General features: G+C 41.0%; 1 protein-coding gene across 1 annotated transcript in view; it reads right to left on the bottom strand.

Moving 5' to 3' along the window:
* Nucleotides 1-21,874: 21,874 nt before the first annotated feature.
* Nucleotides 21,875-26,262, bottom strand: part of LOC149015961 (Cation efflux family protein) — a 59,505-nt gene continuing 55,117 nt past the window's right edge. Inside the window, exons 9-13 of the mRNA XM_089156936.1 lie at nt 24,912-25,013; nt 24,752-24,824; nt 23,570-23,637; nt 22,768-22,828; nt 21,875-22,684 (exon numbers count right to left, since the gene is read on the bottom strand). Of these exons, the coding sequence (XP_089013062.1) occupies nt 22,560-22,684; nt 22,768-22,828; nt 23,570-23,637; nt 24,752-24,824; nt 24,912-25,013 (429 nt within the window). The 3' untranslated portion in view covers nt 21,875-22,559. The remainder of the gene's footprint in view (nt 22,685-22,767; nt 22,829-23,569; nt 23,638-24,751; nt 24,825-24,911; nt 25,014-26,262) is intronic.

A 26,262-nucleotide genomic window follows, 5' to 3' on the forward strand; every position in this document is an offset into this window, starting at 1 on the left:
AGCAAACCCTCACTATCGGAGACAAAACGGAAGCAAAACAGAGAAAATTTGTTGTCATTGACTCTGTTGGTCGCTCAGGGGTTGGTCTCTCCAAGCGACCAAAGGTGAGCGACCAACGCATTGTTCTATAGACAGAAAACACTAAATTGGCCATAACTTCTTTGTTTGAAGTCCAATTATTCCTAAATTCAAAGGGGAGTTCCACAAAAATATAGTAAGACTATATATGATGATATAACCATCAAACATGGTCAATGGAATAAAATTCTAATCGAATCATAAAATAGGGTTTTTACCGAAATCCGTCCGTGTATCTCACGGAAAGACTAGAGAGAAAGGGGTTTCACTCTAGGAAAGAAAGAATAGTAGTTCAAAATCAAGAATTGGCATTGTGAAGGGTCTAACATGAAATAGTAATCAAGGTCTTCGAATGGATACCCATTCTTGAAGGTTACCCTAGAATTTCTCCACAAAATCAAACCACAGCAGATTCACAAAGTGATAGAGAGAAAAGGGATTCACCCTAAAAATATGGGGATAAAAGGGAGGTCAAGGTAATGGTATGAGACCTTCCTCATAATCACTAGAGGTAGATAGAAAACAATGAGAGAGTAAATCTCGAGAGAAACCGGTCGATTACTAACCTTGTAGAAGAGGATTCGATGGAGAAACTCTAACGGATGCTTGGGGATTTTCCTTGGCTTTCAAGAGGAGGTTCTAAGGTTCTTCCCACGTTATCCAGAGGCTTTAGAACATTATGGGACGAATTAGAACGAAAAACACTTAAATAGGACTTCAAAATCCTAATTCCAAGGAATTGACCAAACTGCCCCTGTCACCTTTGGTCGGTCAGGGTTGGTCACTTGGAGAGACCAAGCTTGCCAGTAAGGTCAAAAATAGGTTTTGATCCCCAAAGGCCACTAGAGGGATGTGACAGTTCCCTACTTGGAAACCTTGTCTGATTTGGGGAAGAAACTACATCTTGATGTTGAAGAGCTTGGTTGATGAACTTGAGGCCTAGTTGGACATGTTTTGGAAGGTCCCTCAATGCTAGGTAAGTCACTTGTTGAGTTGGGAGAAGCCCCATTGAAAATTTTGAGGTTTGGAGCTTGAATTCCCTGTTTTTGGGCTTGTTGTCAGCCTGGGTTGATCAAACTAAGCAACCCACCGAGAGACCCACAATGACAAGGGCTTATGTGTAAATTGCTGGATTTTAGGTTTTTAAAGCTCTATTTAATAAAACTTCGTGGTAATCAGCCCCTCATTGTTTTAAAGCCTCCAGAAAATGTGGGAACCCTCTCTCAAGCATTCACATTGGAGTTGTGTAGATCCTCATCGAATCCTCAAAGCTTTTTGGCGATTCTTCTTCTTTAAGGTTGGTATTCACTACTACCCACACTTCATCTTCTATTTCTTTTGGTTTCTTCTATTCTCTTTGTTTTGGAGGACGATCATATGTCATTCCCATGATTGATCCTCCAATCCTTGTTGTTCTAGAGTGGATCTGTGAAACCCAGCCCTAACCTTGACCCGGAAACCTTGTTATTTGTAGGTCCGATGACCCGAAGTAAAGTAAGAAGTCAGCTTTGGGCCATCCCAGTAGAGGACTTGGTGTCTGGCTTTGAATCCATGAAGGTTGATGATGAGGTTCTATTTATGGAAACAGAATCCTGATGAAGATCTAATTAGTTGATGGACTTGGAGTGCTCTCTATCTTGGTTTGAAGGCATTTCTACCTACTAGGTAAGTCACTTGACTTGTGTGCAAAACCCCTTTAGGTTTGGATTTGATCTGGGCCTTCAATTCCCTGTTTTGGCCTTGCTGTCTGCATTGGTCGACTGATTGGTCGATCAGGCCGCCGACCAATCCACTCGACCAATGGGTGCTGTCTTTGGCAATTAGGTTGATTCTTGCTCTATTTAAGTCTAACCTCGAGTCCACTTCGTATTTGCTGCCTCCAAACCCTCTGGAACGAACCAAAGACCTCTGCAAGTCATCTCTCTTGCATCCTTGGAGTTTTCTTGGCGGATCTTCGTCGGAACTCTTCTTTTTGCATCAAAAGGTATGTCTACTCTCTCTTCTTCTCCTACATCTTTGTTTTTCTTTCCTTTTTGAGTTGAGACAGTAGAAGAGATGCTGCATCCTCTGTTGCAAACATCTCTGAACATGTTCTCATGATCATCCTAAGGATTTAAGGCTAGAACAATGATCTTAACCATGATCATTGCAAGCTTTTGAAGGATTCATGATCAAACCATGATTTAATCTCTCGTTAATTTCCTAATCTGAATTCTGATCTCTTTGGATCTTCTTTCATTGATCATGTTAGTGGTTAATGGTTGTGTTTTCTTTCTATGATCCATAATCTATAGAATTCTAGTTGTTCTCTTCTACCTTACTATGTGTTCTTCATGATGCATGATAGTACATATATGGTAGGTTTTATTTCCTTATTTAGATTTATGCTTCTAAGCCTTATTCTATGAAGACCTATGCATGTTTTCATGTTTTCATCACCGAAAGCAATGATCCATCCTCCTATTGTTCTTGTCCTTGTTTTCTATTTCAAAATTCATCAAGATCCATGTTTGATTTATTTATGGTAACTTTTTGTTTCCTAATTTGGATCTTGATACCTTGATTTGATTAGTGTTTTGAGGTCCCCTATATGCTAGAATACTACCGATGTAGTCTACCCCTTGATTAGTACCCTTTTGAACCACCAAATTCGGATTTCATATCTCAAAACTCCGATTTTTCTAAGCTATCGTCTGCATTGGTCGACTGATTGGTCGACCGGACCACTCGACCAATCCACTCGACCAATGAGTACAAAGCAACTCCAGCATTGGTCCGTTTCGGATGCTTTGCTATATTTTCTGTTAGGGATCTTTCCTAATATGTTGTATATACTTGTTTAGGACCTTCTTCTCAAGTTTGCCAAGATCTTACTTGATTTCTTAGGATTCTTTGCGAGTTATAAAAGGTAAGGATGGTTATTTCCTTAATTACATAGATAGCATGAATCTAGTTTCTATATTTGAATATCATTAATATGTTTCCTAAATTAGATTCTTACAATGATATTCTACTGTTGCATAACTTTGATTACAGTAGCATTACTTATTCATATTGAATTGATTCATGTATGATTTACTTGCCAATGTTATACAAATGATTGTAAATATTGATTTCTTTCCATATATGGAGTTACCATATATGTGATGATATGAATTGATGCATGTGTATGCTTACGTATGGTTTGGAAAGGAGAGGTGTCCTTTTGACATTTCTGTCCTTGGACTACTACGGGAATATTATGGGATGTTTCCGGAGATGCCCTCTGGACACCTTCCTAAACCGTTGGATGACATATATAGGATTGTCTAGTAGTGTTTGGCTAGGATGTCCTGTTATGTCGGACCCTAATCGGAGGGGTATTGAGACCGAACGACCCGTGGTAGCAATGGGGATTCATGGGCGCTCAAGACCGGTAACCAACCCGTGAGAGGACAGGAATCACATTGTGGGGGCCATTTATTGGTAGGGTTGCATATGGTTAGACTTGGGCTCACGGGCGCTTAAGACCGGTAACCAACCCGTGAGAGGACGTGAGAGCTTCCCGTTTACCATATGTGGATGATCAATAGGGTTGGTGAGTCCGTAGTCGGGGACTATGAGGACTCTAGTGTGAAGGATACCGGAAAGGATCGTCGGGACGAGGAATGGAAGTATCTCGGATCTGACTTGATGTAACCAAGTAGAAGACTTGCATTTGGCTAGGTATTACCCCCGACATGCGCCAAGACTTATACCAAATGGTTGTGAGAGAGTGTGTTGACTTAACCCCCCTGCCAAGGTTTGTCCCGAGGGATGAAGGACCCATTACCAATCGGTCGCCCGAGATATCTTAAATGGTTGGAGGGAATCCAAGATATCTTAAATGGTTGAGGATGTGAGTGGACTTTCCTAAAGAAGTACGGTGCTATGACTTAAAGCATGTCTGCCAATAGAGACCAGCATACATAGAGTTAGAATCATTCATTCATTGTTTGTCTCATATCATATTGCATTTATGTTTGTTCCGGAATTCTGCCATTTATGTTATTATGGATTTTAATCGCCTTACCGAGTTTCTTTGAAACTCATTCCTTTATTGTACAATGTTGTTAGACTATCCTGCAGTACGGAATACTATGACGGTCCCTATGAAGAAGCGCAAGGCGAAGAGGCATATCTCCAGGGAAGGTGATTGCGGTTACCACAATTACTCGAAGATCCCGCGGGTGGTTATGCTCCGTACGATGCTTAGTCCGACCATTGAGTGGAAGCGTCCTTGTGCTATTTATGAGATCTACACCTACAAGGATGTCGTCTACAAAGTGGAGAATAATTTAGTTACCCAATGTACTTGCTACTGGGATTAGCTTTTATCTAGTTTATTCTTTCGAGCTACTTTTCCGCTGGATGTAAAGTGGGATTTTTGCTTCACTTTACTTATCTGTTTGACACTCTGATTATATCTATTATTCTGTTTCGTTTATGATTCATTCTTTCATTATTGGATCTATGATTTATCTTCCGCACTCTTGTTATGGTTGTTCATGATTATGTTATTGTTTATGTGGGAGGTTGATCACTCGATACCTGATCTTCGGGCTGTGGATCACACTCTCGGGTATGCCGATAGGGTACCGGGCTGGGAGGGCGTGATGATTGGTATCAGAGCCCAAGGTTCGAGGAGATCCTAACCACAAAAGGCAACAACTGAACATTCCCTGAGTCATTGATCTGAAGTGACTCTTCTACTCTTAGAAGTGAATAATAGAACACCTGAATTAGAAACTTGAACTTTGAGGCATAACAGAACATTTCGAATAACATACCATAATTATACTTGAACAAATGTCACTAATGCAAGGAAAAGAAAAGTGCATAACATACAATAATTAAAGAGAAACAAAATGAACTTCATTAATTTCAAAAGTTTTTACAATGATTACATCTGAAATGCATAAATGGGAAATCCTAAGGTACAGTCTATCTAGGTGATCTACTCGATCTCTATATGCTCCGAACTCCTCTCGCTAGCCGAGTCACCCGATGCTCTATCCTCGTCTGTCGAGACTCCATCCTCTCGTACATCTGCTCTGTCCGACCTCCATCCTCTCTAGCATGGAAGTCATCGATCTCATCTGTGCACCAAGATCTGAAGTCTCCGGAACCGCATGTGAAGGGCCACCGCCTCGAAGTGTGATGAAGGAAACTCGTGATGCACGGGCTCGACCTCGCGCATATCTGTATCATCTCCGGCCTGATCATCACTATCGGGACCGATATCCTCTCCTCCATCCTCTCGATCCCTCATCCTCATCCTCCGATCCATCATCATCCTCACCCTCTGGACCGGAGATCTCTCCTAACCGATGTAGTCTCATCCGTCGAATGGTCCGAGTCCCAATGGGGTATCCCCGTGATCTAGTGTCCATCGGAGTATCCTCGAAACTCACCCCGAAATGCCCGAAGATCAAAGTAAGAAGCCTCCCATAGCAAAGGTTCCGCATGCTAGGCCGCAGAACTAAGTCCAGCATGACCTGCTGAATGATGTAAGAAAGATCGATCTCGAAGCCCATGTAGATGCGGTAAATGACCAAGGCCTCCATCACCGTGACCCGATGGTGATGTCCGGCTTTCGGCATGATGTTTCGGCCGACTATGCGACCGATAATACGTGCAGAACCCGTCATCCGTCCGCTAGTCCACGGTGTGAAGCATCGGCGGCTATCCCATAGCGTAGAGCATATCTCGCGAAGCTCGTACGGCATCGATGGCTGTCCAGTGTCTGCTCCGGCAGGTATCCACACACACTGCTGTGGGTAGTAAGGAACCTCGCAAGATCTCGGCCGTTGTCCGGGTAGAGAAGCGAATCCGAGTCGAAGGACCCCGCTCCCCGAGGACAAGTCCGAGTGGATGTCCCCGGCCCCGAGCCTCCTCTCGTGTAAGTAAGGTTGCTGAAGAACAACCTCACTAGCTCCGGGTATACCGGCAAATCCTCGGTGAAGAGGTGAGTCCACCGTAAAGTGTCGAACCTCTGCCGGATCCTGAAGGCTCCGAGCTGGCGTAAGTGAAGTAGACGCCCCATCTCGATGTTACAATAGCTGAAGTAGGCCTCGTACGAAACTCGGCCCGAGGTGTGTCAAATAGGTCCGGTCTCCTAACCTCCTCTCCGGGCTCAAAAGGAACCCGACCTCTGCCCCCGAGAGCACCTACGATGCGACCTCTACCTCTACCTCCTCCTCGTCCTCCCCTCTGCATGATGTATCTGTGGAAGAGACAAGAGACAATTCCAATTAGTGCTATTTCAAGATTTGAGCCAAAAGGGTATTTTCGTAATTTTCCGGAAAATTTCAAATTTGGGGGAAATTTGATTTGAACATACTAGCATGTGCACAATACTTGGAATTTCATGTCTATGAAGTTGTTTTGATGAAAATCGATCGAAAACATGGATTAAAGCGAAAATTCAGCAAGAAGAAATTTGGGGATTTTGCAATTTAGGTCAAAATTGGATTTTTGAAAAGTTGAAATTGGTTAAATCAAATTGTATGGACCTATCTACAATGTCATCTTGAGCATGTAGCATTTGATCTCGTGCGAAAATTTCAAGCGGTTTGAGAGAAAACGAAATTTTTCTAAAGATATCGATTTCGGTATAAAACTTTGCGAGATGAGCACCAAATGTGTTAAAACTTGTTGTCTATGCATGTCATTGTGTTTAAAACCTAGGGAATATGTTTCTAAGCATTCCTAAGCATGATTTCTAGCAGTGGATACAAGTAAAGCATGGTTTTATTGAAATGCAAGCATGAGAAGATGAAAATGGAAGAAAGAATGAGAGATTTACCTTGTTTGTGAAGATGGTGTGTTGTGTTGTTGTTGTTGAAGCACTAAATCACCTCAAGAACACTTGTGGGAACTCTTGGATATTTTCCCTAGAGCTCTCTCACCTTTGGAAGAAGTTAGAATGAGGTTGGAATGTGAAAATGGGGCTTATAATGCGAATTTTCGCATTCTGTCTTCATTGGTCGACTGATTGGTCGACTGGGTCACTCGACCAACCACTCGACCAATGGTCACAGTGGACCTCATTTGCTGTTGAATTTTTGGAAAATGTGATTTTTGCCTTATGGAATATTGTTTGATGACTATATGGATATATTTGAGCATGATTTAAGTTTTCAAATCATTTGGACTTGTGGTTTATGTTGAATCTTCGAAAATTCGGTATTTTGATGTTCTCGGTTTTGCGTAATGGTTACTCCGAGAAGTGGGCGTGGTGAATCCAAGTGGTCATGGAGGTGGTGAAATACCTCGGGGAGGTGGTGAAGTACCTCATGGAGGTGGTGAGATACCAAATGCTGATCAGGGTACTCATGAGATCCCCGGTGCCCCGAATGTTGGAAGTTTCAGGAGATATTGCCAATATTATGGGCAATATGATGCAGCAGACAAGCGGCTCGGTTCAACCAGATGTTGGTGGGTTTCATGACTCTGCATAATGAGACCCGGGCTGGTGCTAATGTGAATCCTCATGCCGCAGTCCCGAATGCGGGAGGTTTAGCTGGAACTCCTCATACTCGCCTTTGATGGAGAGTTTTCCGAAGATGCAAGTACCCACTTTCTACTGGAGTTACCAAGGACCCCTTGTTTCCTAACAAGTGGCTTCGTGAGTTGGAGAAGGCTTTCCGACATCTGCAATGCTCGGAAGCTCGAAGATTTTGTTTGCGGAGCAGAAGTTGCAACAAGAAGCCGATGCATGGTGGATCTCCACTCGTCTCGTTTTGGAAGGTTTGCATGCGGGAGTTGTAACTTGGGAGTTATTCAAAGAGGCTTTTTGTATGAACTACTTTCCCGAGGCGGTGAAGGATGCAAAGGAAGCTGAGTTTATGATTCGACTCAAGGAACTTTGTCCGTGTTGGAGTACCAACGAAGTTCGAGGAGCTTCATTTCTTTGCTCCAGATTCTTTGAAGGAAGACCTCGCCAAAGCAAAGAAGTTCTTCAAAGGACTGCGCCTCGCCATTAAAGCTTATCTCACAGTCCAGCCTATAGTGAGCTATGCTCAAGTGGTGCGAGAACTCGAAGAAGTTGGAAGAAACAGAGAAGGAAAGTGCTCGTGTGCGGAAGCCTTGGCGAGTCAAGGAATTCTGGTCCGTGCGTGGATCGCAATGACCGTCGTTATGTGAGACCTACACCCTACCCCACTCCTACCTTTCGGGCTAAGAGTGTAGGTCGAACACGGGGTTTCAGCAGCCCGGCCGGTTTAAACAAGATGGCGGAAACCGACCACCAGCAAATGCAAGTGCAAGTGCAAGTGCGAGTGCAAGGCCTTTTGTTCGAAGTCCTCTGTTGCAGCCACCCCCTGTTGGATCCAGCAATCCTGTTTGCTTCTACCGCAAGCAAGCTGGTCATTTTGCTCGTGCCTGTCCGAGCGGCCCGCCAGCAGCCTGCCCCAGTGGTGAAGAGTGCTCCTGCTCCTCCCTCTGGTAGAGTTTTCAGTATTTCCGATGCTTGAGCAGGATCCAAGCCATGATGTGATTACAGGTACATTGTTAGTCGCTTCTATTTCTGCATTTGTCTTATTTGATACGGGTGCATCTCATTCGTTCATGTCATCTCGCATTCATCAAGAAGACTAACCTAATCCCCGAGAAGTTGTCTAGTTGTTTATTGATTAGTACACCTACTGGTCCTGTTGTGAAACTAGATAAGGGGTTATCTAAATGTCCCGTGTTGATTGGTGAGAAGAACTTGGAAGCCAATTTTGTGATTCTTGACATGAAGGACTTCGATGTTATTTTGGGAATTGATTGGTCGACAGCCCATAAAGCCGTGTTCCTTTGTTCCTCAAAGAAGATTCAGTTCCATATTTGTGGAAGTCCGGTCTTTGAATTTCAAGGTGAAAAGAGAAGGGTTTGTAAGAAGGTGCTGTCTGCACCGATGCAAGTCTATGCCCTAGTGGATGATGCTTCATCCGAAGGCAAGGGTATAGTGGAGAAAAGAGTCGACGAAGTCGAGTTGTCTGCGACTTTGTTGATGTCTTCCCGATGATCTATCGGGAGTGCCTCCGGACAGAGATGTCGAATTCTCTATTGATCTCGTCCCCGGTGCCGCTCCGGTATCTAAAGCTCCGTATAGGATGGCTCCTACCGAGTTGAAAGAGTTGCAAAATCAGTTGAATGAGCTCATTGATAGAGGTTTCGTACAGCCTAGTGTGTCACCTTGGGGAGCTCCGGTCTTGTTCGTCAAGAAGAAAGACGGTAGTATGCGCTTGTGCATCGACTACCGTGAGTTGAATAAGTTGACTATCAAGAATAGATATCCACTGCCCGTAATCGATGATCTCTTCGATCGGTTGAAGGGTGCAGTTGTGTTCTCGAAGATTGACTTAAGGTCCGGATATCACCAATTGAAAGTGAAGTCTAGTGATATCTTCAAGACAGCTTTTCGAACGCGGTATGGTCACTACGAGTTTAGAGTCATGCCTTTCGGATTGACCAATGCTCTGCGGTGTTCATGGACCTCATGAACCGAGTATTTCATGATGTGCTTGATAAGTTTGTGATTGTTTTCATTGATGACATCTTGATCTATTCGAAGAGCGAAGAAGAGCATGCGAGTCATCTAAGTTTCACTTTGCAAAGGTTGCGGGAAAAGAAGTTGTTTGCTAAGTTTAGCAAGTGTGATTTACGGCTTAAGAGAGTGGTTTTCCTTGGTCATGTAGTTTCAGCCGAAGGTATTCGTGTCGATCCCGAAAAGGTCCAAGCTGTGGCTGATTGGGAGAGACCGAAGTCGATGAACGGAAATAAGAAGTTTTCTTGGATTGGCGGGTTACTACCGAAGGTTTATTGAGAACTTTTCTCGGTTGGCTGCTCCTATGACTAAGTTGACCAGGAAAGAAGAGAAGTTTGTTTGGTCTGACGCCTGTGAAAAGAATTTTCAGGAGTTGAAGGATAGATTGACAAGTGCCCCGGTTTTGACTATACCTGATAGTTCCGGTGGTATGACAGTTTATACCGATGCGTCAAAGATTGGTTTGGGTTGTGTACTGATGCAACATGGCAAGGTCGTAGCCTATGCTTCTCGGCAATTGAAGGATTATGAGCGGAATTACCCCACTCACGATCTAGAACTTGCCGCCGTTGTCTTTGCTTTGAAGATTTGGAGACATTATCTTTACGGTGAGAAGATTGCCATTTTCACGGATCATAAGAGTTTGAAATACTTCTTTACCCAAAAGGAGTTGAACATGAGACAAAGGAGATGGTTGGAACTCATCTCCGATTATGATTGTGATATTCAAGTATCATCCTGGGAAAGCAAATGTTGTTGCCGATGCTCTTAGTAGGAAGAACCAGGAAGAAGACTTTGGATTTAAATGCTTTGAGTTTACCATTGTGGTCTTCTATTGAGAGTTTTGGTTTGGAAATCGTCCCCGAGAATTCTGATTTTATTCTTTCGCCATGACGGCAAGATCTGGTCTTAGAGATAAGATTGTTGCTCTGCAGAGTTCCGATCGGGAGTTTTTGACCAAAGTTGAGAAGATTTCTTCGAATCCCGAGTCGGATCCCGACTTTGGTATATCCATGGATGGTGCTTTGTTGTTTAGAGGAAGACCGTGTGTGCCTGCAAACGATGAAGTTAAGAATGAAATATTGAAGGAAGCACACCGATCGGTCTTTACTATACACCCGGGAAGCACCAAGATGTACAAGGACTTGAAGGAACATTTTTGGTGGATTGGTCTAAAGGCGGATGTTGACGATTTTGTTGCCAAGTGTGAGACTTGCCAACGTGTTAAAGCCGTTCGACAACCTCCATCTGGATTACTTCAACCCCTTCCTATTCCTAGTTGGAAGTGGGAAGATATCTCCATGGACTTTGTGACTAGCTTGCCTCGGACAAGTAAAGGCAATGACACCGTGTGGGTGATTGTTGATAGGTTGACCAAATCAGCCCATTTCATTCCTATGAAGATCACTCATACTCGGATAAGCTAGCCAGGCTTTATGTGGATAATGTGGTTCGTCTGCATGGTGTGCCTTTGAGTATTGTTTCGGATCGTGATCCTAGGTTCACCTCAAGGTTTTGGAACAGGTTTGCGAAGGCCTTGGGAACCCAATTGAACTTGAGTACAGCTCATCATCCACGGTCGATGGACAATCCGAGCGGACAATTCGGACATTGGAAGACATGCTCGATCTTGTGTGGTGGATATGGGTGGTAATTGGGATGAACACCTAGCTTTGGTTGAGTTTGCCTATAACAACGGTTATCAAGCAACAATAGGCATGGCTCCATTCAGGGCTTTGTATGGTAGTACTTGTAGGACACCTTTGTACTTGGATCGAGACAGGTGAAAGAAAAGTCTTAGGTCCCGAGATGATTGAAGCTACAAGTGCTATGGTAGATATGATAAGAGAGAGGATTAAGTCCGCCTGATCGAGAGCAGAAATCTTATGCTGATAAGAGAAGGACCGATTTGGAATTTCAAGTTGGAGAGAAAGTTTTTCCGAAGGTCTCACCAATGAAGGGTGTGATGAGATTCAATGTTAAGGGTAAGCTTAGCCCTCGTTACATTGGACCTTTCGAGATTTTGGAAAAGGTTGGACCTCGTTGCGTATCGATTAGCATTACCTCCGCCTCTTGCTGGTGTGCACAATGTGTTTCATATTTCGATGCTCCGAAAATACATAGAGAATCCGAAACACATTTTGCAGCAAGCACTCGAAGGACTTAGTGCTGATTTGACCTATGATGAAGAACCGGCCGAAATCCCGGATAGGAAGGACAAGCAGCTGCGGAATCGCGCCATTCCTTTGGTGAAGATTCGGTGGAAGAACCATACCCCTGAAGAAGCTTCTTGGGAGAAGGAAGAAGACATGAAGGAGAAGTTTCCTTACCTCTTTGGAAGCACAGTGCGCTTTCCAATTTCGGGACGAAATTTCTTTAAGGGGGGGGAGAATGTGAAACCCAGCCCTAACCTTGACCCGGAAACCTTGTTATTTGTAGGTCCGATGACCCGAAGTAAAGTAAGAAGTCAGCTTTGGGCCATCCCGAAGAGAGGACTTGGTGTCCGGCTTTGAATCCATGAAGGTTGATGATGAGGTTCTATTTATGGAAACAGAATCCCGATGAAGATCTAATTAGTTGATGGACTTGGAGTGCTCTCTATCTTGGTTTGAAGGCATTTCTACCTACTAGGTAAGTCACTTGACTTGTGTGCAAAACCCCTTTAGGTTTGGATTTGATCTGGGCCTTCAATTCCCTGTTTTGGCCTTCTTTGTCTCGCATTGGTCGACCGATTGGTCGACCGGGCCGTCGACCAATCCACTCGACCAATGGGTGCTTGTCTTTGGCAATTAGGTTGATTCTTGCTCTATTTAAGTCTAACCTCGAGTCCACTTCGTATTTGCTGCCTCCAAACCCTCTGGAACGAACCAAAGACCTCTGCAAGTCATCTCTCTTGCATCCTTGGAGTTTTCTTGGCGGATCTTCGTCGGAACTCTTCTTTTTGCATCAAAAGGTATGTCTACTCTCTCTTCTTCTCCTACATCTTTGTTTTTCTTTCCTTTTTGAGTTGAGACAGTAGAAGAGATGCTGCATCCTCTGTTGCAAACATCTCTCGAACATGTTCTCATGATCATCCTAAGGATTTAAGGCTAGAACAATGATCTTAACCATGATCATTGCAAGCTTTTGAAGGATTCATGATCAAACCATGATTTAATCTCTGTTAATTTCCTAATCTGAATTCTGATCTCTTTGGATCTTCTTTCATTGATCATGTTAGTGGTTAATGGTTGTGTTTTCTTTCTATGATCCATAATCTATAGAATTCTAGTTGTTCTCTTCTACCTTACTATGTGTTCTTCATGATGCATGATAGTACATATATGGTAGGTTTTATTTCCTTATTTAGATTTATGCTTCTAAGCCTTATTCTATGAAGACCTATGCATGTTTTCATGTTTTCATCACCGAAAGCAATGATCCATCCTCCTATTGTTCTTGTCCTTGTTTTCTATTTCAAAATTCATCAAGATCCATGTTTGATTTATTTATGGTAACTTTTTGTTTCCTAATTTGGATCTTGATACCTTGATTTGATTAGTGTTTTGAGGTCCCCTATATGCTAGAATACTACTGATGTAGTCTACCCCTTGATTAGTACCCTTTTGAACCACCAAATTCGGATTTCATATCTCAAAACTCTGATTTTTCTAAGCTATCGTCCGCATTGGTCGATTGATTGGTCGACTGGACCACTCGACCAATCCACTCGACCAATGAGTACAAAGCAACTCCAGAATTGGTCCGCTTTCGGATGCTTTGCTATATTTTCTGTTAGGGATCTTTCCTAATATGTTGTATATACTTGTTTAGGACCTTCTTCTCAAGTTTGCCAAGATCTTACTTGATTTCTTAGGATTCTTTGCGAGTTATAAAAGGTAAGGATGGTTATTTCCTTAATTACATAGATAGCATGAATCTAGTTTCTATATTTGAATATCATTAATATGTTTCCTAAATTAGATTCTTACAATGATATTCTACTGTTGCATAACTTTGATTACAGTAGCATTACTTATTCATATTGAATTGATTCATGTATGATTTACTTGCCAATGTTATACAAATGATTGTAAATATTGATTTCTTTCCATATATGGAGTTACCATATATGTGATGATATGAATTGATGCATGTGTATGCTTACGTATGGTTTGGAAAGGAGAGGTGTCCTTTTGACATTTCTGTCCTTGGACTACTACGGGAATATTATGGGATGTTTCCGGAGATGCCCTCTGGACACCTTCCTAAACTGTTGGATGACATATATAGGATTGTCTAGTAGTGTTTGGCTAGGATGTCCTGTTATGTCAGACCCTAATCGGAGGGGTATTGAGACCGAACGACCCGTGGTAGCAATGGGGATTCATGGGCGCTCAAGACCGGTAACCAACCCGTGAGAGGACAGGAATCACATTGTGGGGGCCATTTATTGGTAGGGTTGCATATGGTTAGACTTGGGCTCACGGGCGCTTAAGACCGGTAACCAACCCGTGAGAGGACGTGAGAGCTTCCCGTTTACCATATGTGGATGATCAATAGGGTTGGTGAGTCCGTAGTCGGGGACTATGAGGACTCTAGTGTGAAGGATACCGGAAAGGATCGTCGGGGACGAGGAATGGAAGTATCTGGATCCGACTTGATGTAACCAAGTAGAAGACTTGCATTTGGCTAGGTATTACCCCGACATGCGCCAAGACTTATACCAAATGGTTGTGAGAGAGTGTGTTGACTTAACCCCCCGCCAAGGTTTGTCCCGAGGGATGAAGGACCCATTACCAATCGGTCGCCCGAGATATCTTAAATGGTTGGAGGGAATCCAAGATATCTTAAATGGTTGAGGATGTGAGTGGACTTTCCTAAAGAAGTACGGTGCTATGACTTAAAGCATGTCTCGCCAATAGAGACCAGCATACATAGAGTTAGAATCATTCATTCATTGTTTGTCTCATATCATATTGCATTTATGTTTGTTCGGAATTCTGCCATTTATGTTATTATGGATTTTAATCGCCTTACCGAGTTTCTTTGAAACTCATTCCTTTATTGTACAATGTTGTTAGACTATCCTGCAGGTACGGAATACTATGACGGTCCCTATGAAGAAGCGCAAGGCGAAGAGGCATATCTCCGGGAAGGTGATTGCGGTTACCACAATTACTCTGAAGATCCCGCGGGTGGTTATGCTCCGTACGATGCTTAGTCCGACCATTGAGTGGAAGCGTCCTTGTGCTATTTATGAGATCTACACCTACAAGGATGTCGTCTACAAAGTGGAGAATAATTTAGTTACCCAATGTACTTGCTACTGGGATTAGCTTTTATCTAGTTTATTCTTTCGAGCTACTTTTCCGCTGGATGTAAAGTGGGATTTTTGCTTCACTTTACTTATCTGTTTGACACTCTGATTATATCTATTATTCTGTTTCGTTTATGATTCATTCTTTCATTATTGGATCTATGATTTATCTTCCGCACTCTTGTTATGGTTGTTCATGATTATGTTATTGTTTATGTGGGAGGTTGATCACTCGATACCTGATCTTCGGGCTGTGGATCACACTCTCGGGTATGCCAGATAGGGTACCGGCTGGGAGGGCGTGACAGGATCTCCATACACTCAATGACTTTGCAAATCTCCACAACATGATTTCGAAGGGATATCAAGTGTGATCTTCATGGTTGACTATCCCTTCTATGTTTTTTATTTCTAAAACATGATAGAATCATTCCCATGATTATTTCCATCTAAGATTTATTGTTCTTTTCTTTCTAGAGTGAATTCTCACTCTCTAGCCTCTTCGTAGAATTCACGGTTTGATTTTGATAAAACCTAGCTTTTGATTAATTTAGAATTCTACTCTATTGATCATTATTGATTCATAATCTATGCTAGATAGTCTTAGACTACTATTCCAGAGTCTCCCTTAAAATTTCGGAGTGTTTCGAATCCCGGAAGTTGAGTTTCGGATCAAAATTTAGGGTTTTTGTTTGTACAAAACACCGGTGGTCGATCAGTGGGTCTATCAAACTGAGCAATCCAGCTAAGCTGCCCACAGTGTCAATGATAGCAAGTTTGGTCTATTTTTGTCCATTTCACTTCCAATCTTCGAGGGTTTGTTCCTAATGCTTAACCTATGTTTGTTTAGGGTTTAATTGCTAACTTTGGACCTGTCCTCATTCTTTTCTTTGGAATTCTTCGAAGTTAAAAAAGGTAAGGACGTTTGTTCCCTAATAACCTAAAATACAAGTTTGCTTGTATTTGATTCGGATTGCATGATCAGACTACTGTTCTTATAATTTTCTTATAGTTATATTGCTGCTGTAATTACTTTAACTACAGTAGGACTTGCTCATGTAATTCAATTGTTATTTTGATCATGTGTGATTGGTTTTTTCCCTATGTATTGATTCATCAATTGTGCTTATGAATGACTGATTTGGAATGTGATTGCTTAAGTGTAATTGGGGAATAGGGAATGTCCTTTTGACATTCTATCTTTAGACATTAGTGGAGGTGGTATGGGACACTTTCCTATGGTTCCTATGGTTCCCCTTGACTCTTTCCCTAATTATTGGTTAACATACCTAGGGCTTGTCTAGTAGTGTTTGGCTAGGATTACCCTATTATATCATACCTGATTAGGAAAGTAATTGAGACCGAGTAACCCGTGGCAGCAATGGGGATTTGTGGGCACTCAAGACCAGTAACCAACCCGTGAGAGGACATGAATCACATTGTGGGGGTCATTCATTAGTAGGGTTGCAATAGCAAACTTGGGCTCATGGGCACTCAAGACCGGTAACCAACCTGTGAGAGGACATGAGAGCTTCCCGTTTACTATTTGTGGATGACCAATAGGGTTGATGAGTCCGTAGTCCGAGTTGGTTGTAGCCGTAGGATACGCTGACGCTAGTGGGAAGGATATCGGAAAGGATCGCGAGAGGCGAGGAATGGAAGTATTTAACTCTAACTTGATATAATAAAGTAGAAGACTTGCATTGGGCTAAGTTTAACCTTGACATGCGCCAATACTCAGACCAATGATGATGTGAGAGAGCGGTGACCTAAACCCCATCCATGGAATGTCCTAGAGGGATGCAGGACCCAATTACCACCGGAGAACCCAAGATACTGAGATGGTTGAGGGAGAGTGATTTGAGACCTACTGTCACACCCCGCCCGCCAGGCCCGGTTAACCGCCCGACAACCTGCGGATGTGAACCGTCACAGGATCCATGGTTTTAGTCTATCAATAATAATAAATACAAATACAGATAATCAAGAGCAAGAATAGTGCAATAATTAATAAACAGGTTACAGGAGTCCAAATACTCCGATAAATATCCAAGAAATAATCAAAGGAAAGAATCAAGAATCAAATGTAATATCGAGTTCAGCGGAAGCAAAAGAATAATTAAATAATCTTCATCTTCAGGAGGCTTCATGCTCTGCAAGTTCATGTATCACTGTCTGTGCCACATCAGCTTCAAACGAGAAGGCTCTTTCATACGAATCATCTCCAACTTCCTACGTTGTGCAACCATCTGTACAGTTTATATAATACATACAATGAAAGGAATGAGTTCCAACGAACTCAGTAAGGAACAAGCAATTCTCATATATATGTCAATACAATCCACGAATGCACATATGAAATGATATGGATGATATGCAGAAATATAAATGCTACTAAGATCTAACTATGCAAGTCTCTAATGGCTGACATGCTTTAAGATATACACCAGTCCTCCTTTGGGTAAGTCTCATCACTCTGATCCGGCAAGGACTGGTTACCTCTCAGAGGGATCCTGGGCAAAGGGGTAAGTCCACACCTGGCTCTCAAACCATGGCTGGGGGTTAAGTCAACACTCTCTCACCACAACCATTGGCAATGAGTACTGGCGCATGTCGGGGTTTCTAATCCAATGCAAGGTCATAATGGTAACATACTATATGGAGTCTAGATACTTCCCCTATGGCACCGACCAACTCGGTTCAGTATCCTTCACAACCTAGGAGTAAGAATCCTCACGGACTGGCTACCTCTGTTGGACTCTACTCCTTAACCCTATGGTCATCCACATATTATTGGGGCGGATGCTCTCATGACTCCTCATGACACCCGGTCCGTTCCTTGGACGTCCATGAGCCCAACCCTAACATATGCAACCCTACCATTACATGACCAACAGTGGACCACTGAGTCTCTGCACAGACTGGTTACCGCTGTTGGATGAAACATAGTCACGTCACCATTGTCACGGGTCACCCGGCTTCAATCCCCCTGCCGAAAGGGTAATAGCATGTGGGGTACCTAGCCATGCAATTCTAGACACTCCTAAGTATGTCATCCAGTAATCATGATACTGCTGGAGACATCAGCAGGCATGTGTCCCATTCCACAGCCTTCTGATATCCCAAGCCAAGATATCCCAATGGAATACCCCTTCCATCACAATCACACTACATCACTCTTTATCATATCATGAACAATTGTGCAATATCATAAAAGATGAAGTACATCAAGGAACACCACAAACAGCAAGTGTACAATAAGATTCACATGCTTTATACAATTACAGCAAGTTACATGATCAAAGAATAATAAATAGAACAACAGAATCATCATGTATATGCAATTGCATATAAATAAGAATGCATGTCCTTACCTGTAATTTAGTAGAAGTCCTCTAACTTGCAATCCAAAAACTATTATAAGACTTTTATTTGAAACAGAGAACACCTAGGCATAGGGTTACAAGAATGTATAAGAGTCAAGAGTCAAAACAAATCCAAAATCAAACTTACACAGACACTGGAAACCGGCCGGTCGCTTGAGCCGGTCGCTTAAGTTGAGCGACCGCCACTAGTGACCGCCCCAAAAACAGAGAGTTTCAGATCCGAAACTCAGGCTTCTGATCATCCGTTTTCAATCCGGATTTCGAGTGATCATGGCCAAAGTCTCGAATCTAACACTCCAAGAGACACTAGGTGAAAAGAAACCTAACAATTATCATAAATGGATTACCCAGAAACTCTCCCCTTGACTGGATCTATCCATTAACAAATGCAGGGATTCGTTTCTGGACAGGATCTCATCAAGAACATTGGAAAGGGAGTACAACAAATCAAATGGGTAACCACTAACAAAAAGGGAATGGGTTCATATCAATTAGAGGTTAAAAAGAAGAGAATTGCAGATGGAGATTCATTACCTTAATCAGAATCACCAAGAATAGAAGAGAAAAGGTTTCATATCATTAACAGCACTTCAGACCTGAATCCTGCACGATTCCACTGCTGCCTAATCGCCCAAAATAGCAATCCCGAACATAATAATGCGTTAATAGGGCGAGGGATGCTATTTATAACGAACAGGGGGCAAAATAGGGCATTTTCTCGCAAGCAGAACCGGGCGGTCGCTTAAGGCGGTCGCTTGGTTTAATCAACCGCCACTAGCAACCGCCCCCATGTATATTGCTATACAAGGGTGCTTTGCTCATGGGGTTAAAGACCAAGTACAACCTAACCTAAATGAAGACATGGGGGAGATCATAGTCCGAAAAATCAATCATAATAGGTTTGTAACAAAGAGGTTAGGGTTTCATCATAACATATGGCTCATGAAAAGGTTATGATCACGGAAAGAGAGAGAATGATTGTTATCAAGAAATAACAAGAAATCATAGGAAATATAGTTTAGGTTAACAGAAACATTACCCATGAGGTTTCCCTCACATGGAAGGTTACAAGAGGTTTCCAGAAAGATCATTCAAGGGTTAGGGTTTCAAGGAATTTATTTGGCTAGGGTTAAGATCATGATGATGATCATAGATCTCAAAGAATAGAATGAGATCATGGAATAGATGGTTGCAAGGATGCATCATCTTTTTCCTGATCTCAAACAAGAACAAGAATGAAGAAAGAGTAATTAGAAATCCTAATTAGGTTAAACATGGATCCTGTGACGAATCGCACCCGCGGGTCGTGGGGCGGTAACCGGGCCTGGCGGGCGGGGTGTGACACCTACCCAGAGGAGTATGGTGCTATGACTTAAAGCATGTCTGCCACTAGTGACCAGTATGCGTAGAGTTAAAATCATACTTGCATGTCTGTTTCATATCATATTGCATCCTTTATGTTTTGCTATCATGTTATATGTGTTGTTGTGGAATAAACTGTCTTGTTGAGTTCTTTTGAACTCACTCCTTGTTAGATCTATCTACAGGTACAAATGAGTATGAAGGACAATTATATGAAATTGCCCCGGATTATAATTGTCCCGGATGACTCATACTACTCCCAAGGTGCTAGTTGTTATGACTACTACGGTGAGGACTACCAAGGTGACTGTGGAGCGTATCAAGATCAGTGCAACTCTAATGCTAGTGCAGCGGCACTGGGATATTGAGACTTATACTCATAGAAGGATTTGGTTTAAGTTTAAAGAGATATTAGAATTAGTTTTCTTCTTTTCTTTCCATTTTTGGAATCGATTGTAATCTTAGTTTAGTTTTTGAGCTACTTTTCTATTGCTATTGTAGAGTAATTTTCCGCTACACTTTACATTGATTTATTCTATTGATATCATTTTCCACACTCTGATTATATTGTAGACTCTCTTTGAATCTTGCCTTGATTATTCAATTATAATAATTAAACATTGATTTTGTCTTGTTCTTGATTGTATTATTGTAGATGTGGGATGTTGATTTCCTCGAGCTGATTTTTGGGGCTGTGGATCACACACTCAAGTACGCCAGATAGGGTATCGGCTAGGTAGAATGTGACATTCAGTGCACCTCAAGCTTTAGAGAACAAAGAGCTTCAACTGCACCTTCGACCAACACCTTCTGTCGAGAGAACACAAGACTCGTTCAAGGTTCTCATTCCGTCAAGTTGAATAGCGTGAATCCCCCAATGTCTCACCCTTTTATAGTCAGGGTAGATTCCTCTCATTCCACCCAATCCCCAAAAATGGCCTCATTCACATTTTTACTCTAAAAATTGAAATCCTTTTCCGACCAAATGGGGTCAAAGATCCGGTTCATGAATCCAGCGATTTCACAACCAAACAAGCCCTTAAGACTTTTTCTTTCCTCTAAGCCCCGTAAAACTGCACTGACTGCCCCTAAATCTTGATGCAACAAAACCTATGCCTGAGACCCCCTAAATCTTCTCCTCATGAATCTTGCATCATGTTTTTGGAAGTTCAAGCTAGTGATGTATTTGCTTCATTGGTCTCATGAGGCCTTTTGGATTTTTTTTTTTCTCTCAAGACTTTCGGTTCTTTTGTTTCTTTCTTCCTTTTTTTTTTTTTTTTGGGGGGGGAGTTGGGGTGGTTTTTGGAATCTCATTTGGAAGTTCAAGCTAGTGATGTATTTGCTTCATTGGTCTCATGAGGCCTTTTGGATTTTTTTTCTCTCAAGATTTTCGATTCTTTTGTTTCTTTCTTACTCTTCTTTTTTTTTCTTCTTCTTTTGTTGTTGTTTCTTTTTGGTTTTTTTTGTTTTTTTGTTTTTTTTTTTTTGAGTTGGGGTGGAGGGGGATAATAGATTCAAGATATCAAGCCTCTGGATTCTGCAGGTTTCTTTTCCTTTACGATTTCAGATTTAAATGGAACCGATTAGGGCTTCGGGTTTTATGGTGGAAACATGTTTTGGGAAGGGAAACTATGATAAATATTGTGGACGTTGAAGAATAATGATTAAGGATTTCTCATCACCCATCTATTAGACACTTGATTTCAATATGGGGTAAGACAGATCTTTTCGTTCTAACACTTTTTTTTTTTTGATCGAAAAAAAAACTATATTACTAAAAAGAGTTTATGTGAGGTACACTTCTGCTCACTAATAAAAACAATATTGCTGCTATTACTATTTGCAGACCATAATGCTAAATTAGTAAAATTAGAGAGAAGTGAAGGGGATTTGAAACTACAAAACGCTGTTCCATCATAGTTTGTCAAAATAGCGATCAACTGTGTTGTCAAATGCATCAGCCAAGCCTGTTGATATGGTTTGGGTAGCAAATCAAAGACCATTTCCAAGTTGCACCAAATTTCATATGGTCTCGTGCCCATAGATGATGTTATAGATAGTCCCACTTGAATTGCCCCCATCAATGCCTTTATGCTTTCATTGTTTTCTATTTTTTTTCACTAAAAGGGTCATTTTATAACGCGAAGAAAAAAAAGGAAAAAAAAAATACAACAATTAGAACCTTAATATGAACCATCCTCGCTCACCCGCAACAACAGTTGCCCCCAATACAACTTTCCTCACTGGTTCCTACTCACATTTGATAACAATTAAACCATTATAATTGGACACTTCAATTTCTAACACTTAATAGCTACTTAACACCGTTTGAAGGAAGAGAACAGTAGTTTTCATAAATGCACGGTTTATGTACATTTTCTATCGAAGAGAGTTACCAATAATTTTCCTTCTTTTATTTTTAATTTTTTTTATTATTCTTCTAATTTTTATACCATAGGTCATCTAACACAATACCTGATAGAATACATTTCTTTTGTACCATGACTCGTTTTAGGTTCTGAGATCACCATTCAGTTGATCTCACCAACGAACCAACATTAGATAAAAGGGTTTGTTGATGAGATCAGCTCAATAGGTGATTTTCACAACCTAAACAAATCATGGCACACAAAATTGTACTGCACTAAGAATCAAAATATAGAATTCTGACAATTCCATGAATTTCAGATACACATATTTGTCACAAGTTTTCGTAAATCTCATTATAATTGGAGCTTCTTTACATCTTTGTATACAAAATTCTACATTGGCTTCAATGAAAATACTAGCAGCCTCCGGGTCAAAGAAGCAAAGACCAGCACAAATGCTATTACTCAAGAACCATTATTATGTTTCCACCCCAAAAAAAAAAAATTCATCATTATGGGGAAGGACCTATTGGATTGTGGGCTTCAATATCAACATGACGGATCCCAGGAACAATCGCCTGGATTTCCTGCTCCAGTCTATCAACTTCACTTCCTAGAGCTGTCACCACTTCCTCACCTGTCATAAGGGGATTCTAAGTCATTAGTATTTAATTAAATGTGCAATGTTAGTATATCAAAATCCCTGAGGTTCACACATACCATAGCATGACATTGTCTTCAGAAGCAGAGCATCATCTTTATGCTTTGCAGCTTCTCGAAACTGTCCAGAGCATCAGTGCGTATTACTTCTTGTATGCAAGCCAATAATTTCATATAAAATAAGAAGACTACAATATTATCCAAAGAACAGCTTGAGAATTTATCCAATAGTCGGCCTTGTTGAGAACTAACAATAAAAGTAAACTACACAAAAATAAGAGCTATGGCAGGACCAAAATACCATCATTAAGACCATTAGTCAGTTCTGCTTATTTCAACTTATGAATATCCTTCAAAAATCAAAACTATAGTACCATTCATAAGAAAAACTACCCTCATCTCTCCAACACATGAAAGCTGCTCAATGAAACTGAATTCATTGTTGGCCTGGATCCAAATCAATGAACAAGACATCTTTTTCTCTTGGCAAATTACACCTCCGGTGTCCAGTCTTCAAAAGTGGGACTCAAGGACTTGAGGTGTCCTTTTAGTTAGTCCTACTCTAAAAATGACAATTTTCAAATTTATCCCCATCAATTCCATGTTAACTCCAACTTCCTAACCCTGCCGCTCCTAATGCTCACAGCCTCGCTCCACCACGTCTTCCCCAGATTGTGTGCATGTCCAACCTAGAGGTATGACGCTGACCTCAGTTTCCAGAGGCACCATGTCAAGAAACTTGGGTATATATGCTCAACTATTCCACCAATACACATAAATATTCTCATTCACAGTTTCTTTTAATGAATGATGATTTAATTATAATTGATAATGCTTGAAGAACAGATAAAACTGGAATTACCTGTCGAGCCCATTCATCACGTCCAGTCCTTTCAAGATAATTCTGCACCACCATAACACCATTGAAATCTGTGGAGTAATAACTATCAGTCAGATTTTATTGGGGCGGATAAACAAACAAGATTTTATGGGCTGTTAAGTAAAATAAGCTGAAAGATATACAACATCTGTACAGGCTGTACATGTGACGTTTCCATAGTAGTCATCTTAGAATAGCAAAATTGGCCTCCCTTCATTCTGGCAATCGAGCTACTTTCCAGAAACCTCATTGAACTTAGGAATCTTAAACTTCTCAAAGTTATCATGTTGCTGGATAGCACCAGCCATCTCATCTTTCATCGCTGTCAGGCAACTAAGTAAAACCTTCCTAGTATTAAGGCGAACCATTCTCTCAACTTTCTGGCCAAACCATTAAACTCAGAAAAAGCAGTCTCTTTTTCAGAAAAATTGTTTCCAAATAAGACTGCCTTTCATCCTTTCTGGGGATCAAAGAAATGGACATAGGTTCAACTTACTTGGGAACTGACCTCTTTTCTTCTAGATCAGAATCTAATGACTCAGCCTTTATTTTTTCTAGAATAAAGAATGCTTGACTACTTGGAAATTTAACCATCTCTCTTTTGTAAGAAAGGAAATATTAATTCGACATGTTAAATGAATATTATGCTTATAAGACACAATCATAATTATCATTGTCAAGTAAAATAATAATGATAATTTTACATGACTACACTTATACACAACATAGAAGCCCCTATTATTCACAGAAGAAAAAACAAAGCATCCCTATCGACACTTATTTAGTGTAATTATCCAAATGATGACACCATATATGAAAGTCAAATTACAATAAACAAAAGCAGAAACACTAAAAAGCATAACAATAATATAAAGCAATGTAATCATATAAAGGGTCAACATGGTGCACTGTCAACTTGAACCCAAGAAAGAACCTGGATGCCCAGCAGATTCTTTGACAACCACGTTAGTTAGTAAGATACAAGCTTCATATCTAAAGTAGAAAAACAGAAATAAAGATCACCTATTTCTGCTTTAAATCTAAACAATCCAAGTCCAATGACCTTACTTTTGCAATCACATACAGCATCCACAACCTTCTTTGACAACCATGCTAGTTAGTAAGATATAAGCTTAATAGTAGAAAAACAGAAATAAAGATCACCTATTTCTGCTTTAAATCTAAAGAATCCAGGTCCAATGACCTCACTTTTGCAATCATATACAGCATCCACAACCTACAAATGTCAAGACACCTATCAATAATAAAACAGGAGAAGCACGAATACCAAAGTATAAAACAAAACAGTAAGTATGATATATACCAGATCATTCTTCAAAAAATGAAGGACCTTTTCCATATCATTATCATCAATTGCTCTGCCAATCAAAGCATGACGATTTCTCTGGATGAGAAAAATAGCAACCTGCAAGACAATTACAGCTCATTCACATTTTTGAACAAATATTCATGCATAAAGTCAAAGGTTCCTTCCCACTAAATCCAGTAGAGCACTTAAAACAAACTTGAAATAAGGAATTCATATAGGCATATATAAATCAACCTCTGGAAAGATTCTGTTCGGCTCTGTCAGAAGATGAGGAACCTAGGTTATGAATTTAACCACACTAGGAACATGAAAAATCTGGACCCGTTCTGAACAACCCAAGAGTTCTTTTTTACTGGCAGCTCACTGCATAAGGAGCCATTTGGTTGTGTAATTCTGTGGAATTGGAAACATTTGAATCACGACTCTGCACTTGAAAATTTGTGTGGCCGAGGAAAAAAAAGTCGGAGTCACTAGACTCCAATGCATCACCTAAATACACATTTTACACTAAATGCTGACTTCTTGTTGAGAGGTGATCTCAGAAACACATCCACATACTTTACCCTTAATATAAAAAAGATGGACTCAGAAAACTAGACAGGTTTTTTAGGTAGACTTAATTCTAGGGCTCAAGATAACCAAATAGTTTTATATTACCATAGGTTTTACAGAACTATTCCCATTGCAACTAGATTCCAAATCAAAACATGATACAAAATTACGCAACCAAACACCTCCTAGGAGATTCCTGTGGAAATACCAAATCCAATGGGAGCTTCTTTTTTCTTGTAAAAATAGTTCTTGGATTCCTTCTTAATTGAATCTTACCAAAAAGATGATTAGCAAAAATCAACAAAGGGATTCAATGTCCTATTTAAAATGTGATTTCAGGACAGAAATCAAATATCCATTTTGCTTTGGTAGGTAAAACCAAAATCTCAAAATCTCTAGTTGAGTATACCCCAAAGAGACAAAAACAGAGATCCTCAGATCACTGAAGCTATATCATGGACTCTCACACAGCACAACCTGTCAACCAGAATAAGCTTCAATCGTGCATCTTTTCCAAAGAAGGGAGCAAGTCAAGAGATATTAACCATTTGCTAATTTTCCTGACTGATCATTTAACTGCCCACCAGTTCATGATTCCCAACATCAAATTTTTTTTCCAGCAAACCCCCATTTTTTATGTCAGAGATTGAATATGTTGCTTTCTTTTTCATCTAAAAATCTATCAGATAGGAAATCCCAAAATAGCACCTCTCTGTCTTTCCAACAGCTGCTGGGATCTGCATCCAGTGGATGCTAATTGAGAACCTGACTCCAACTACCTACTCTTCTTCCC

Source organism: Hakea prostrata, chromosome 5, assembly GCF_041222555.1.
Source record: "Hakea prostrata isolate BN-2017 chromosome 5, UWA_Hpros_2, whole genome shotgun sequence".
NCBI classification, from domain to species: Eukaryota; Viridiplantae; Streptophyta; class Magnoliopsida; order Proteales; family Proteaceae; genus Hakea; species Hakea prostrata.